The sequence below is a fragment of the Pinus tabuliformis genome, chromosome 4_1, assembly GCF_031772625.1.
Source record: "Pinus tabuliformis cultivar Carrire ecotype Pingquan chromosome 4_1, CPIR1, whole genome shotgun sequence".
NCBI lineage: Eukaryota > Viridiplantae > Streptophyta > Pinopsida > Pinales > Pinaceae > Pinus > Pinus tabuliformis.
This window is the reverse complement of record NC_142303.1, coordinates 978,748,673-978,763,142: the sequence shown is the minus strand read 5'-3', so window position 1 is coordinate 978,763,142 and position 14,470 is coordinate 978,748,673. Positions and strand designations below refer to the sequence as shown.

The 14,470-nt window shown below is 35.3% G+C and overlaps 1 protein-coding gene across 1 annotated transcript; it reads right to left on the bottom strand.

Moving 5' to 3' along the window:
• Window positions 1-5,741: 5,741 nt before the first annotated feature.
• On the bottom strand, window positions 5,742-9,764 carry LOC149179402 (actin-depolymerizing factor 6-like). The gene is made up of 3 exons (XM_089420646.1): window positions 9,548-9,764; window positions 6,494-6,759; window positions 5,742-6,360 (listed from the first exon to the last, which is right to left on the bottom strand). Exons 1-3 carry the CDS (start codon window positions 9,548-9,550, stop codon window positions 6,210-6,212), a joined length of 420 nt encoding a protein of 139 aa, XP_089276772.1. The 5' UTR covers window positions 9,551-9,764; the 3' UTR covers window positions 5,742-6,209.
• Between the last annotated feature and the right edge of the window lie 4,706 nt (window positions 9,765-14,470).

The window sequence follows — 14,470 nt, the reverse complement described above, 5'->3', positions numbered from 1 at the left end:
CGTGCAAATCTTTCCTCAAGTTTTGCACTCTAAACGTGGTTCTAACTAAAAAAAATGAGTAAATTTCAAATGATTGAATTAATCTCAAACATATACATAAACATAGTGTTAATGATTTTTAAATTGTGTGATCAACCACAATTGAAACCAACTTAGATCCACCTTAACTTCAAATCTATCGAGCATCGAGAGGGATCAGAGCTCTCAAAGTGCAAACCTTTCCTCAAGTTTTACACACCAAAAATGATTTACACCTCAAGAGATTTGATCCCTCTTTACTCTTTGATCCCAACTAGATCCATCTTTACTTTGGATCTATCAAGCGTGGAGAGAAATCAAATCTGTAAGTGCAAACCTTTCCTCAAATTTTGCCCTCTAAAAGTAGTTCAATATAACATGAAAAATTCAAGATCAAATAAATGGTTCAATGCAACACGAAAAATTCAAGATCAAATAAATGGTTCAATATAACATGAAAATGCCAAATTAATTCTAATTTTTATACATGAAAAAGATGAAGCTTACAACACAAAACAACTAATTAAACCATTACCACCACCAACACCTTATCTGCAAACAATGGAAATTGTATAAATAATTGACTTTACAGTAAAATCCCACAGACCGATATAATTTCTCATTGTTCTAGATTCAACATCGAATATGCCTCATATCATTCCCCATGACAAGGAAAACAACTATCATTCTACATGGTAAATCGTTCACGACAACAACAAATGTTGGTAGCAATGACAAGAAGAGTTAAAAATATTGATGAGTAATAGCGTCAATGGCAGCTAAGAACTAAAACACACAATAAAGGGTGATCATAAAAAGTATGATGTTAGCATGGTTACTGTTCAAACTTCATCCCTATGTCACCACATGAAAGTCATAAAGTACAAGATAATCACTAAACAATGGACACCACCACTGTGGCTACAAAAACAATGGAGGAATTAGTGAACAATATTTAAGATGGAAGAAGTAAACTCCCAAACCCTAATCATAAAAGCTTTATCATGGAATAAACCAACAAATAATTTAATCAAACTCTTAATTACAATTTAATAGGTTTCTCTAATACACAAATTACTAAATTTCTGAATTGTGGTCAAGGCTTTATTGTCTCTTATTCTAGTGAAAGGAGGATCCTAATCTAATCTCCAAACTTAATCGTATCTTATAGGTCCAAGAGGATAATAAGATAATCAAATTCTTGCTTGCAATGTATTGGGCTTCTCTAATAGAAAGATTAATAGATTTTTTACTTTATAATCCAAGGATCGTAACCTAATCTCTAGTCTTGGGCTTCTCTAATAGAAAGATTAATAATTTTTTTACTTTATAATCCAAGGATCGTAACCTAATCTCTAGTCTGAACCCTATAGTGTATATCCCTAGAGTGACCTTCATTTTAGTTCATCTCCCACACCTATGACAACTTTAAGATAACCTAATCTTCGAACTAATTCAAAACAATATTAACCAATTCATAATTAACAAGAGTTGGATTACAAATCAATTATGTGTTTTATGGCTACTTTACTAAAAACTACAAAAAGAGGTAATAGCCTACATCAACTCAGATAAAAATAAAACATACCATGCAAACAATCAACATGTGCAAAAGAACACAACCAACATTTGCAACGCAATCAAACCAATGCCCCTACTCTAATAGACAACTCCCACTCTAATAGAAAAATAAGAGGTTCAAACAATGAAGAGAGAAGGGAAGGGTAACAATTCACCAAAACAAATCAAACCCTCAATGACGAGGTCAAGAAGAAAATCATGTTACGAGAAGACATAACAACAAGATGACCCAAAGAAAAACAATGGAGAAAACATCCTCCCAACAAAGGAAGCATATTACAAGCAAAAAAGCATGTGCCCTCTTGTGTTAAGTTATGTATAGAAAAGTCAATGACTTGGGTGTAGCTCAAGCAATTGAGACGTTATTATCCTAACCTATCAAATCCCACTTTGTGACATGATTATGTTCATGCAAGTAAAAAAATTTACTAATGACCCAAATAATCCCTCTTAACTTATCAAGATTCAAATACCACTTTGTAACATGTTTATGTTTATGCTTCAAGTAAAAAAAATTACTGATGACCAAAATAATCCCACACTCTGTGACATGTTTAATTCCTCCCAACGTATAAGTTTTGCAACATGTTTAATTCCTCCCAACGTATCAAGTTTTGCTACTTTAGGGACGAAGTCACTCACTATTCATATGGTGAGGGTTAGCTCAAGATCGACGAGAGAACTCCCTGCTTGCCCAAGCAAGGGAAGTAAGTCTCTTGCTTTATTGTTTTCGTTATAGATTTTCTTCAAATGTCAATTACAAATAAATCTTTTCAATCGCAAATAGCCCATTTAGTCAGAAGAGTGGTGAACCACAATACGTCAGAATCACTCAATCCCACTTTGTGACATGTTTATGTCAAGATCCAAATCCACTTTGTGACATGTTTATGTTTATGCTTTACGTAAAAAATTTACTAATGACCCAAATAATCCCACAATCCCACACTTTTGTGACATGTTTATGGTTTAAATCCCACTTTGTGACATGTTTATGGTTTAAATAAATTGTTTACTAATCACCCGACCCCGGTTTAATACATGATGAATTGAGGAATTCAATTTACCTACCTTGATACCACCTGGCCGATGAGGCGAAGTCTATTACAAATCTCACTTTTTTTGACTTTTTTTTAAGTTAACCAAGGCCCTTTTTTGACTTTTTTTAACTTAACCAAGGCCCGGATCTTAAAAGCACTCAAATTATAGAAATACTTCACAATATCATGCCGTCTCTTTAGAGCGCTCAAAGATGCCTAATTTCACTTCTTTTCACTTTTTTGAAGTTAACCAAGGCCCTTTTGACTTTTTTATAAGTTAACAGGGGCCCGGACCTTAAAAGCACTCAATTATAGAAATACTTCACAATATCATGCCGTCTCTTTAGAGCGCTCAAAGATGCCTAATTTCACTTCGTAACATTTTAGTATGGTAAAGAAATGTCGAGTGCACTAATTAATGACACAAATGTAAAGCATTTAACAAAGTTAGGGCATGTGATTAAATAATATTTCAGAGTACTGGGATTTTGCACACGCAAGCTGACACAAATACTTAATTACATACATCATAACAAAGCGTGTCATATTCTGTGAAAAGCATGTGATTGCAGTGTGCCTAATATAACATCACATTTTAACAAAATAAAACAAAAAATGTGTAGAACCTCAACACCTAAAGTAACATGAACCGGGGTGCTGTTTGATTAAAAATCAGGACACTAAAATAACCTCAGATTTGACAGTCCGCAGATGAACCAGTTTTACTTCAAAGCTATTTAATGCGAGGGTAAATAATAGATAGTGTGGAATGCAGAGGATTCTGAAAGATGCTATAGAGACCAAAAAGCAGGATCAATCTAAAAGTGTGTCCCATAAAGTGGACTTCGCAGGATTTGTGATAGTGTAATCAGCACAGACAAAACACGACGAATAAGGGCCCCTAAGAATGAAACTAGTTCACAACGACAACGAAGAAAATAGTTTATCTAAAAAGATAAGAGAACCAGGCAAATCAGTGAATATGGGAAGAAAGGAATTGGAGGACTATAAAATCCATTGAGACGTACTTCTTTGTAGGTCAAGGTAAAGTAAAGCCAATATGATCAAGGGTGCCTGAAATAAGGAAATTTCTTGAATAACCCCCCTATAAAATGAAACAAAAAAGAAGAAAAAAACGCCATATAATTTTGCAGGCTCTGCAGCCCACACAACAGGAAAGTGTTGGAAAGTGTTGGAAAGAAAGGTAAAATCAAAAAATCACAATATAATTTGCTAACATCTAGGAAGACAATTATGGATCGCTGACCAGTGAAACAAAGAGGCAGACAGAATTCAAGGGTTAAAAAATCCATACGAAGAGGCATCAATAATATTTGAGACGCATTCAGATAAAGGCATGATGACCAATTGGGGGGAGTGCCTAAAATAAAGCCAACCTCCACATTACCCCGGGCAAATTGCAGAAATCGGGGGTTCATCTACATAACAAAACCAAACAACACATATATGTCAGGCCATGCAGCCCACACAACAGTATAGTGTTGTAAAGAATGAAAAAAATGAAAATACTAGCTAACAATGTGCAGTATGGAAGACAGAAAAATGCCCCCAAAAGATATGGAGAGGAAGTGGGAACATAAAAGAGAGCTCCGAACGTTTTTCAAATAGTGACTAGCTGAGACCATTGGAAAGGTTAAAATAACAAATCTCAGCGGAAGACAGCAGTGGATATCTCGATCCTTTTCATCATATTCTGAAGATGTTCCATAAACGACAGCTAAAAGTTTACCTTGTCACAACAAGACGAGTTACAGGTGCGATAGCAAGGACCTGCGAAGAATCCTTGATGGATATTTTAACACAAACCTTCATTAGAAGAGAGCGTGAACGTGGGAGGATAAATGATATTGGAATTCAGCTTCAAAATATGCTTTGAGTTGACTTTTGCATGTAAGTTCTTTTATACCACATAATCCAAAGCACCATCAATTTCGAAAACAAGAAGTCCAAGGACGAGGTGAATTTGGCCAACACAGGCATTTAATCTAAACATGAGTCAACCTAAATATTAGATTCACATATGGCAGTGACGAGGAAATCACAAATGGACCTGATGAGAGTACTCAGAAAGGCATTTTTTGTAAAAGTCCTATGTATATCTTTTTGTTGAATTAATAAAAGCCCATTTTAGCTGATAAAGTGATTGTCCCGATGTTTCTATTTGCCTTTGCAACCATCCATGAGATTACCCTAAAATATTATCTGATCTTGTCCATCACCTTTTGTATTTAATTATAGTCGTTTATTGTCAAAGATGATAACTAACTTGAAGTGGATCTACAGTGCATGCTTGTGGGCTATCAGTAGATCAACAGGTGCTTCTCCGAAAGAGTGCTTAGCAAACCATTCAGAAATATTGCTAAATTTAACATCTATAACAGGTGCTTGCAAGGCTGCTTTGGGTGGAAAACTAATTGTTGCAGCTATACAGTGAATGGTTATAAAATTTCCCGAAAACCTGTGACTCGTGTTGTTCTCTCTACCTCAGAAGATTCTAAACTACCTATTTTCAAACAAAACATTTAGGTCTGGAAACAAAATAATCTCTCAGAAACAATAATCATTAACACAAATCTCCTGCTGAAAAGCAATCAACTTCCATAGACAATGTCTCACACACTAGTGTTCAAAATGCTCCTGTAGAGAAAAACAGCATAAATATGATTGAAACATATAGTTCTGTTGATAATTCCATTAATAGAATCAAAACAATATATTTGCAATTCCCCAATAAGTTCACAAATATCAATCAACACAACCCCAGCTGGCAGACAACACAACAGAACAGCGAATGAACATAAGCAAAAAAAACATTGTGATTTAAATTTGCAATATGCTTCTCATATTCAAATATAATAAAACAGTATGCGCAGAAAGGGATATGTAAGAATGGGATGAAAGCAAGAAGAAAACAACACATTAGAACAAAAATTAAATAATTAAACAATCACAACACTTTCCCTAACACCGAGGTTTATACCAATCAAAAACAGTTAATGTCGACAAAGCAAATCCTAGTCTTTTCCATACCACTTCATTCTGCTATCTCACTTCAACGTAAAAAGCACGAAGCATTCCATATATAAAAAGGTCACTTACTACTTTCTCAACCCAAACCTCTGATTACATGTTCTGATATAGTATTGGATACTTAATTTCCATTAATATTAACAAGACAGGTGTTGTCCTTAAATCCCTTCAGTGAAGCAAGGCAGCAGCTGAGCAGCTTCCCAGCCACATACAAATACTACCAAAAAGCAACCCAAGTCATCCCCCATCCCAAAAGTTAATATAAGGGATAATCGACATTACAAATAGTCACATAAATAATATGTCACCGCCCTACTGGCAACTGATTACTACTAACTAGCTGCATACCATAGGAAGAGATGCTACATGCTGCTGCTGATCTCAAACATAAATCATGAACACTTATATAACCAACGGTCACAGTACAATGAACCTATCAAGAATTGATCAGACAACCAAGCAGAAAATCATAATTCAGATCCACACAACCTATAATGCAAACATCAAAGCATAAGCTATCTAGCGTGCTTTGTCTCTGATGTTATCAATGCCTATCTCAGAGGCATCTGTTGCTTGAACTTCACACTGGATTCCATCAAGCTCTCTCCTGAACCTGTCCTTGGAGCTTGCATACAGCATCTTGTTTCGGACCCTGGAAGTATCAGGAGACCTGAAAAGAAAAGAAAGGCAAACACATTCACACAGTGGAAAAAAGCCATCAATGTAACCTCATTATACAGGACATAAAATATACACAAAAAATAATATGCACCCATGTCACAGTCAACACTATAGTGTTTTACCATGCAATGAAAAATATTTTGCTCTTTTGACAGTTTTCTTCTGTCACAAAGTCAAAGTCGTAAACAGCATATCTGCACTCCTTCTCAGGAAGAGAAGCAGTGAAATCATCATAAGTTTGGCCAGGAGAGCCAATCTTGTCCACAGTAATCTGCTGAATCTTCTCATCAATCTTGAATGTTATAAAACGATGGGTTCTCTTGCTCTTCAGCTCCAAGAATTTGATCTTGCATTCATTATCAACAGCCATTCCTGATGCTGCGTTGGCCTGTAATCATAAAGAACATTCCAGTAACATTACTAACCAAACAAGATCAAGTAAGAAAATACATTAAAACGATATATTCAAGATGGTTTTTTATTCCTTATCCATCGCCCCCAGAAGACATTGCACTTATCATGTATGTTTATTCACAGTGCAATGAAATATAACAATTTCTGATAAACAAACAGTAGTACAGGTTTGTGAAACAAAGCATATCCAAGTAGAGGAAAAAGGTAAATAATACAACACAATAGAAACAAACAAGCAATAATTTAAAATCTGATATTTAAATGAGAAATTACAAGGTACAACAATTCTTAAAACAATGAGAGCATGTCAAAGTAATGGAAAAAGGTAAATAATACAACACAATAGAAACAAATAAGAGATAATTTAAAATTTGATATTTAAAAGAGAAATAACAAGGTACAACAATCCTTAAAACAATATATATCCATCAGCCATGACAAACAAAATACAGGATAATGGTTTGCAATTAAGTTGGGTTCACCTTTTAGTCAAGGCCTTACCTGAGCTGAGTTAAGACTCTTGGAAATTTGGAGCAGCTATTTATAGCCACAAGGGCCATACCTCCAGTAAAACCTTTCAGAACCTCATTCAGCTTTGCTCGGGGTTCTAAAGTTAGGTAAGGAACCAACTAGCAATCTACATTGTAGGTTCCAAATACCATAATCCTGATACATACAAGTGATTGCATGGTTGACATAGAATTTATCATTATATATAACTCAAACAGGTAACGAGACAATTGTCTGTAGTTTTGGCATGTGTTTGACATTGTCAATCCTCATGCCATATGTCTGAAGCATCTGTTGATGCATGCAATTCTTTAACCAAAGCATATTTGTGCCCAATATCAAGGAATATAAATCTTTCTTATGTGATAATTCTAAATATCAAAAGCTGTTGAATCATAACAATGTTACACAAACAAAAATACCTCTCTACAATGTCCTATAGAGAGTCTACCTTGAGATTCATGCAGGGTTTCCATTTTGTCTTGTAACAAGGGAATTGTATATTGTAGAATATTAAGAGAAGGAAGACATTGCAACATTATCTGTGATGATGATTACTAATAAATTTTATCTTGAAAAGAACCTTTTTAAGTTTCGCTTTGTTTAGGGTGGGAAGGAAACTATATCTCTCAGACTGGTGGCATTGCCCGATAGTCAGGGTAATTATTTGTATGTTCCTCACAGTGTGGATATTCCAAGTATATTTGTATGGTCCTCACTGTGTGATATTCCAGGTATATCTTTCAATATTTATGAAAGGAATACATGATTTGGCACTCCAGGTCCACAATCCCATTCAACAAACAGGAAAACAAATAATTATAGGAATACATGATTTGGCACTCCAGGTCCACAACAAATAATGATAATCGGACAGAGTGCAATGGAACAAAGTCAAAATCATAAGCCATACATACACACAAAATTACAAACACTAGATCTATTTTCCCCTTATCAGTGCAATAAAAAAAAATAATGCAAAACAAGAAAAAAGCCTCATTAGTTCAAGTCCACCAAATCTAACCAAATAGGTGCAAAAACATGCAACATTTAACTAATACACAGCAAACCTTCACCTATCAACAGTATAACAAACCCTGGAAGGATTGATTTTGAAGGAAGAAAAAAAGAGGCAATATTTTCAAGCAAACAAAAATTATATCAAAAAATGGGCAATCCATGTTCAAAGTAAGATCAAGGGAAAAATTCCACCCTACAGAGATACAAAACAACAATGACCTTCTCTCGCACTAATAAGAATACCCAAAAAATATCAAATATAATGGCCAACTACAATAGCCAATTAAATGGAAAGCCCCCCAATGCTCAAATAATTTACGAAACAGAAATTTTACGCAGAGAATGTTATCTGCTAGTGCCAGATTATATTCATCTTGAGGTTAAGAAAAAAAAATGAAAAATCATATAACCTGGCAGAGCTGGGCAAAGGAAAAGGAAATACAATGTCTAAACACAATCTAATCAAGAATCAGGGTGCAATACAAAATTCAAGTGCCCTAGGAGTTGAATAACTGTGGCGATTCGAGCAAAATGGGAAAATGAAAATTTGCATATGATAGATAAGCAAAATCAGATCTAACTACAGGTTCCCATTGCCAAATCTAACAGTCGTGATGTTCTAGAATCCGGCAAACAAAAAACTAAACCAATTGTCAAGAACCTAACTGTAAATGTTCAATCGACGACGTCTCAGCCTCTGTTGCTAAATCAAACCCTATAAAGATCACAGATATTTAATAGAATACAAAGAAAACTTCAGAATTAAATGAACAAATCGAATGCTCCAGCAGCGACAACAATAGCCATCAACCATCAAAGCACCGGCCAATACTGCAACCAACTCAAGACAACAAAACAGATCGCGAAAAACACGGGAAACGCATAATTTGCGCATTGTCCATGCCGTAGCATACTTCCGATGCTCAATACAATCGATAAAATATCCCGATCACTCAATCAAGAAGATCAAAAATATCAAATTCCAATTTGCGGAGATCTGATGTTCTACAAACTGAATCAACCAAATGCAACGGACTAAAATTTCACTCCCAGAGATCTACAGGTGCACGGACCCAATAGAGCATATGTGACTCTCACTTTACCGATCTAAACCCTGAAAGGCCCATAAAACCTAAATCCACGGCTGAAAGCCCTTACACAACAAAAACGTTGCATAAGCCGTTACGAAAAAGGGAGAATTTCAAGATCTTAAGGACAACAAAGAGACTTACCATTTCCGCAGATCCTCAGAAGCAAACTCTGCGAAAAAACCGCCCGACACCGCCAAAGTGGATGCGCAGATCTGGAAAAAAGAATCAATACGGCCTGGCCGAAACGCTCAGACGCTCAGCAAAGGGCGATGCAAAGCGGAAAATGATAGACGATGGAAGATTTGAAGGCCAATGGTGCAGACCGAACGAGGGTTTGAAGCCACATTTGAAGACGAGAGGTATTAAAAATCAGCACCGAGGAAAGAAACATCCACACGTTATGGCTATGGCATCCCATCCATACATGGCATGACCATGATACATCCACCCATCCATCATCATCATCCATGCATTACGGTACACCACGTCACTGGCCGGTTTCAATTTCTAAAATATTTTTTTAATTATAATTCGGTATAGATATACAGTGGGCAAAAACCTTTCGTTAGGAAATCGGAAATAACGCGTCATGTATTTTGCTGGCGAGGTATAATAATCACGAGGCACCCGCGGAACAAATTACATTTATATTTTTTATTTTTATTATTTGTTTCCCACATTATTGTTGTTAATGACTTTTTGGTCCAATAATTCCGTTTTACTTTAAGATCTGTACAAATAAAGTAGTTTATTTAATATTAAACTAATCAATCTGATTAAATAATTTTAATTTCATTAAAATTTATTCAAATAATATAATGTTTTGATTAACTTTTTAATAATGGAAAAAGAAAAAATTAAGTGGGAAAAAGGAGGTTTTACCTACATAAATAATTTAATTCAAATCTGCATCCATATAAAACTCTTATGTTGAGTAAGGGTATCAAATTGATTTATTCTATATTTTAAATTATTTTTATATTTTAAATAATTTAATACATGATTGATAAATTAGTGATGATGATAGTGGTTACTAAGCAAATTATATGGGATGTATGGATGTTAAAATATAAAAGATTGGATTTATTTAGAATTTTAATTAAATATTAAAAAATATTAAAAATATATATTTTAAAATCAGAATATGATATATATTTATATCCTTTTACTATTATTATATATCTATTGCCTTAAATCATTCTCCTAAATAAATCACTTCAGATTTGTTATATTAATTTAAATTATATATAAGGTATCAAAGAATCAGGATGGAAAAGTGTTTTTATTTATATATTTGAAATTTAGTTAAAATTAGAAAGAAAGAAAAATTAGTGATAAGTAGAGATTGAAGTTGTTAATTGGGTCATTTTAGGTGATTGAATAGAATGGCTATTATTTTCACCATTTAGGTTTAAACTCTTATTAATGATATAATGAGTTATAATTTTTTGGTAAATATTATTGTAATGTTGTATTAGTTTTGCAAACTTTTTAAGTGAATACATGAAGACTCTAGGAGTGGCACAGGGGAGGATTTTAATTAATCATGATGGAACAATTGAAGTAAAGGTTTCATGGGGCCTGGGAAGAATAACTAACAACCAAACGAAGATGTATGGCCTCCTACAAGGTTTATTCATCGCCAAAGACATGAGTGTGGAAAACATGATCATCTTAGGAGACCCATTGATTACGATCGAGTATCTTAACAGTGAAAACAATCCAAAAAACAACTCTCTTGCTAGGGTACTCCACATAATCAGAGGTTTAATGGCATCTTTTCATTTTAGGAATTCTTATCACATTCTCATAATCAACAATATGGAAGTTGATATGAAGGTGAACTAAGCTTGCTTTTTGGAAGAATCTAAGCTTGAGATCAATGAGCATAGGAACATATGTTTGATCCCCTAATTGAAATAATGTCTCTAAAAGAATGGATCTCCCTTAGGCCCTGTATCTATTGGAATACAGTTATTTCAACAAAAAAAATATTAACTATTTTCCCCTCCCCATATATCCCTATCTCTTTCCATTCCCCACTCCTTGTAATTATTGCACTCAATCCAGTCATGCATCTGTGAGATTTTATGTTCACATGGTTTCTTTTCAAAACATGTTAAGTTACATAATTTGTCATCGTGCAAAGGAATTTCCTCCTGCCCCTCATGCACTAAACACCAGCATTCACTTTCTCAAGCATTGGAATTACTCTTCAATCAGTTTAATGATGAACCTTATTAGATTATGCACATAGAAATTTGTTGTTATGGAGATGGAATTTGTGTGGAATGACAAGGGATGTAGTATTAAATTGGAAATATGCCTCTCTTCTGCGTCATTCCATTTTTTGTTCCTCCCCCCAAGTGTGTCATCTTCTTAGGCAATTATAAATTCGGTCCTAGTTAGGCTCTCAAATTCAATTGTGGTGTTCAGGAAGTTTCCCTTTTGGTGTTGAAGAAAGTGTAACTAGGTTCGGCCTTCATAAATGTAATTTTGATCTTTGTACTTGTAAAAGAAAAGAATTATTATTTTTGTCATTATCAAGAATGTGTTTCTTGCCCATTTGATAGTTCAAGCACATGTTTAAGTGCTTCTAGGAAAGTCAAAGAGTCAATGTAATTATTGAAGACCCATGTGGGCATGTTACACTATGTAAACATATGTATTAGAGTCAAAGAAATATGTTTAGGGTGATCCTCCAAAGCAAAGACAAGTCTCCTCTTCAAAGTCGGCTCAAAAATGAATTTTTGGTACACTTAAGGACATGTCGGCCTCACTAGCTCAAGTCGGCCCAAATAGGAGGGACAATCTCCTATATATAGGGCAATTTGACCTCACAAAAGCATCACTACTCATCTCTGAAATCAGCGAAGAAGGAAGGACGAAAAAGAGGTGCGAAAAAGGAGCATTGAGGTGATTCTAGGGCAGCGAAGAAGAGGAAAAAGAAACCGGATTTGGGAGGCTATTTTAGGGCCTAATTTTGTCACACATGCGAAGAAAGGAGGGCAATTTTGCAGTCACATTAGATCCATAAGGGAAACAACATAATAGAGTTCGATTGGGCTAAGAAGAGACTCCAAATAGGCCTCCATCTCAAGCGAAGGAGGTCCCACATCTAGCGAAGGAAGGGAGAAAGTAAAAAGGTCCATCTCAAGCCCTAGATCATCCACATGTGCGAAGAAATCAGATCTGTGGTAGGGTTAATAGGATCAACCTCTAACTCAAAGATACACCAGAAGGAGAGGCTCATTACCTAGTCCAAGTGTCAAGGAAAAGGAAGATTGCCAAGCGAAGAAAGGAAGGCACAAAAGAATAAGGTCTCTAAGGAGACCTAGGGTTTCTGCAGTTGCTGGAAAAAGAGCAAAGGAAAGTACCATTAGTTGTCCGAAGAAGTGTGAAGGAAGAGATCAAGGTGTGATGCAAAAGAAGGCTTTGATTAATGAACATAAGGGAAGGTACAAAAGAGAGATTGTGTCTTGTGCTTGGAGTATCTACTAGTCAAGGGTCTAGGGTTTGGCATTTGTCAATTGAAGCTTCAATAAGAGAAAGTTTCAGAAGGGTTTTCCTCTCTAGGAGAGAAAGGTTTTGCCCTAGCTGAGAGCCAACATCCTGTGTTCTTGTCTCTTTTGTTTTGGTAATTGTTTGATGAAGTAAGAGAACACTCTAATAAATAATAAGAGAAGATTGTGCTAATAAGAAAAAGTAAAAATTACCTCACAAATAGTTATCATCATTAGAAGAATCTCTCCATAACCCCCTAGATTCTTCAACATGGGATTGGAGCTAAGGTGACACATCAAGGAAGGGCATCTCAAGAACACATAAAAGATTGAAGCATTAGATCTACAAGCAAAGGTTCCAGATCCATCATAGACAAGAAGGATTACTATCTTTTCTCCTACATCCATCAAGAAGGACTACCATCCTGGGAACAAGGAAAGAAGAAAGCCTTCCATCTAAAGGCTTCTACAAGATGGTACATTCAAGAAGCGTTTACATCAAGGACTCGTCATTTTTCAAAGGAAGGTACTAAGATCCAAGCCAATCATTGAAGATCTCTAGATCTACACATTGAATAGTTTTCATCAACAAGCAAGTCTCTCTCAAGCCACCTTAAAGGAAGCATCTTGAAGAAATCCAAGATACAAGAAGCCGAAACTTCATTCATTAAGGAAGCAACAATCACTAACACTCTCAAGTAAGTATTTTTATATCCTCTTCTGAAAATATCAAAATGTCTTTTTGCAAGGAAAGCAACAAATTGGTTGGGACTGCTAATTTCTTTGCATGGAAAAAGAGGACTAATCTACTTCTAAAAGAAAATGAACTTCTGGACTACATCAAAGGGAGTGTCATTGTTCCTACTAAGGAACAAACTCAAGCTCTAGCAAAGTATAATAACGATGAAACAAGGTCTCAAAGGATTCTGATAGAATCCATCTCTCATTCCTTATGTTTCCAAACTTGAAACATCTAAATAAATCTATGATAAGTTGGTGGAGCTATTTTTAGTTACTACAGCTAGAGAAGTGATATCGTTGCATAATGAACTATACAAAATGAAGATCTCCAAGGAAGAAGAAATAGCTCCCTACTTCGTGAAGGTCTCTAAGATGAGAAACCAACTGCAAGATCTAGGAGAAGTTATTTTAGACAGAGAAATGGCAATTGCGGTGCTCAATGCATTACCCGAGGAATGGGGAAACTTCACGTCAAGTATATATGCCAAGAAGGAAGCTACCCCATTGAATGAACTTTGGTCTCTATGCAAAATTGAGGAGACTAGACTCAAAGTCAAAGATTATGTGGGATGAAAGGAGCAGGCATTTGCTGTTATGGCCAAGAGAAAAGGGAAATTTGGCAAGTTTGTTCCATAGAGAAAGGGTAAAAGAGATATGTCCAAAATCCATTGCTTTGGCTGCCAAGAATATGGACACTATAAAAGGGATTGTCCTAAGTTCAAGAACGACAACAATAAGAGGAAACGAGAAGAAGCTCACATTACCCAAGAAGTGAAAGAAGAAGAGAAGAAGCAGAAGAATGAGGACCCTCAGATCTCTA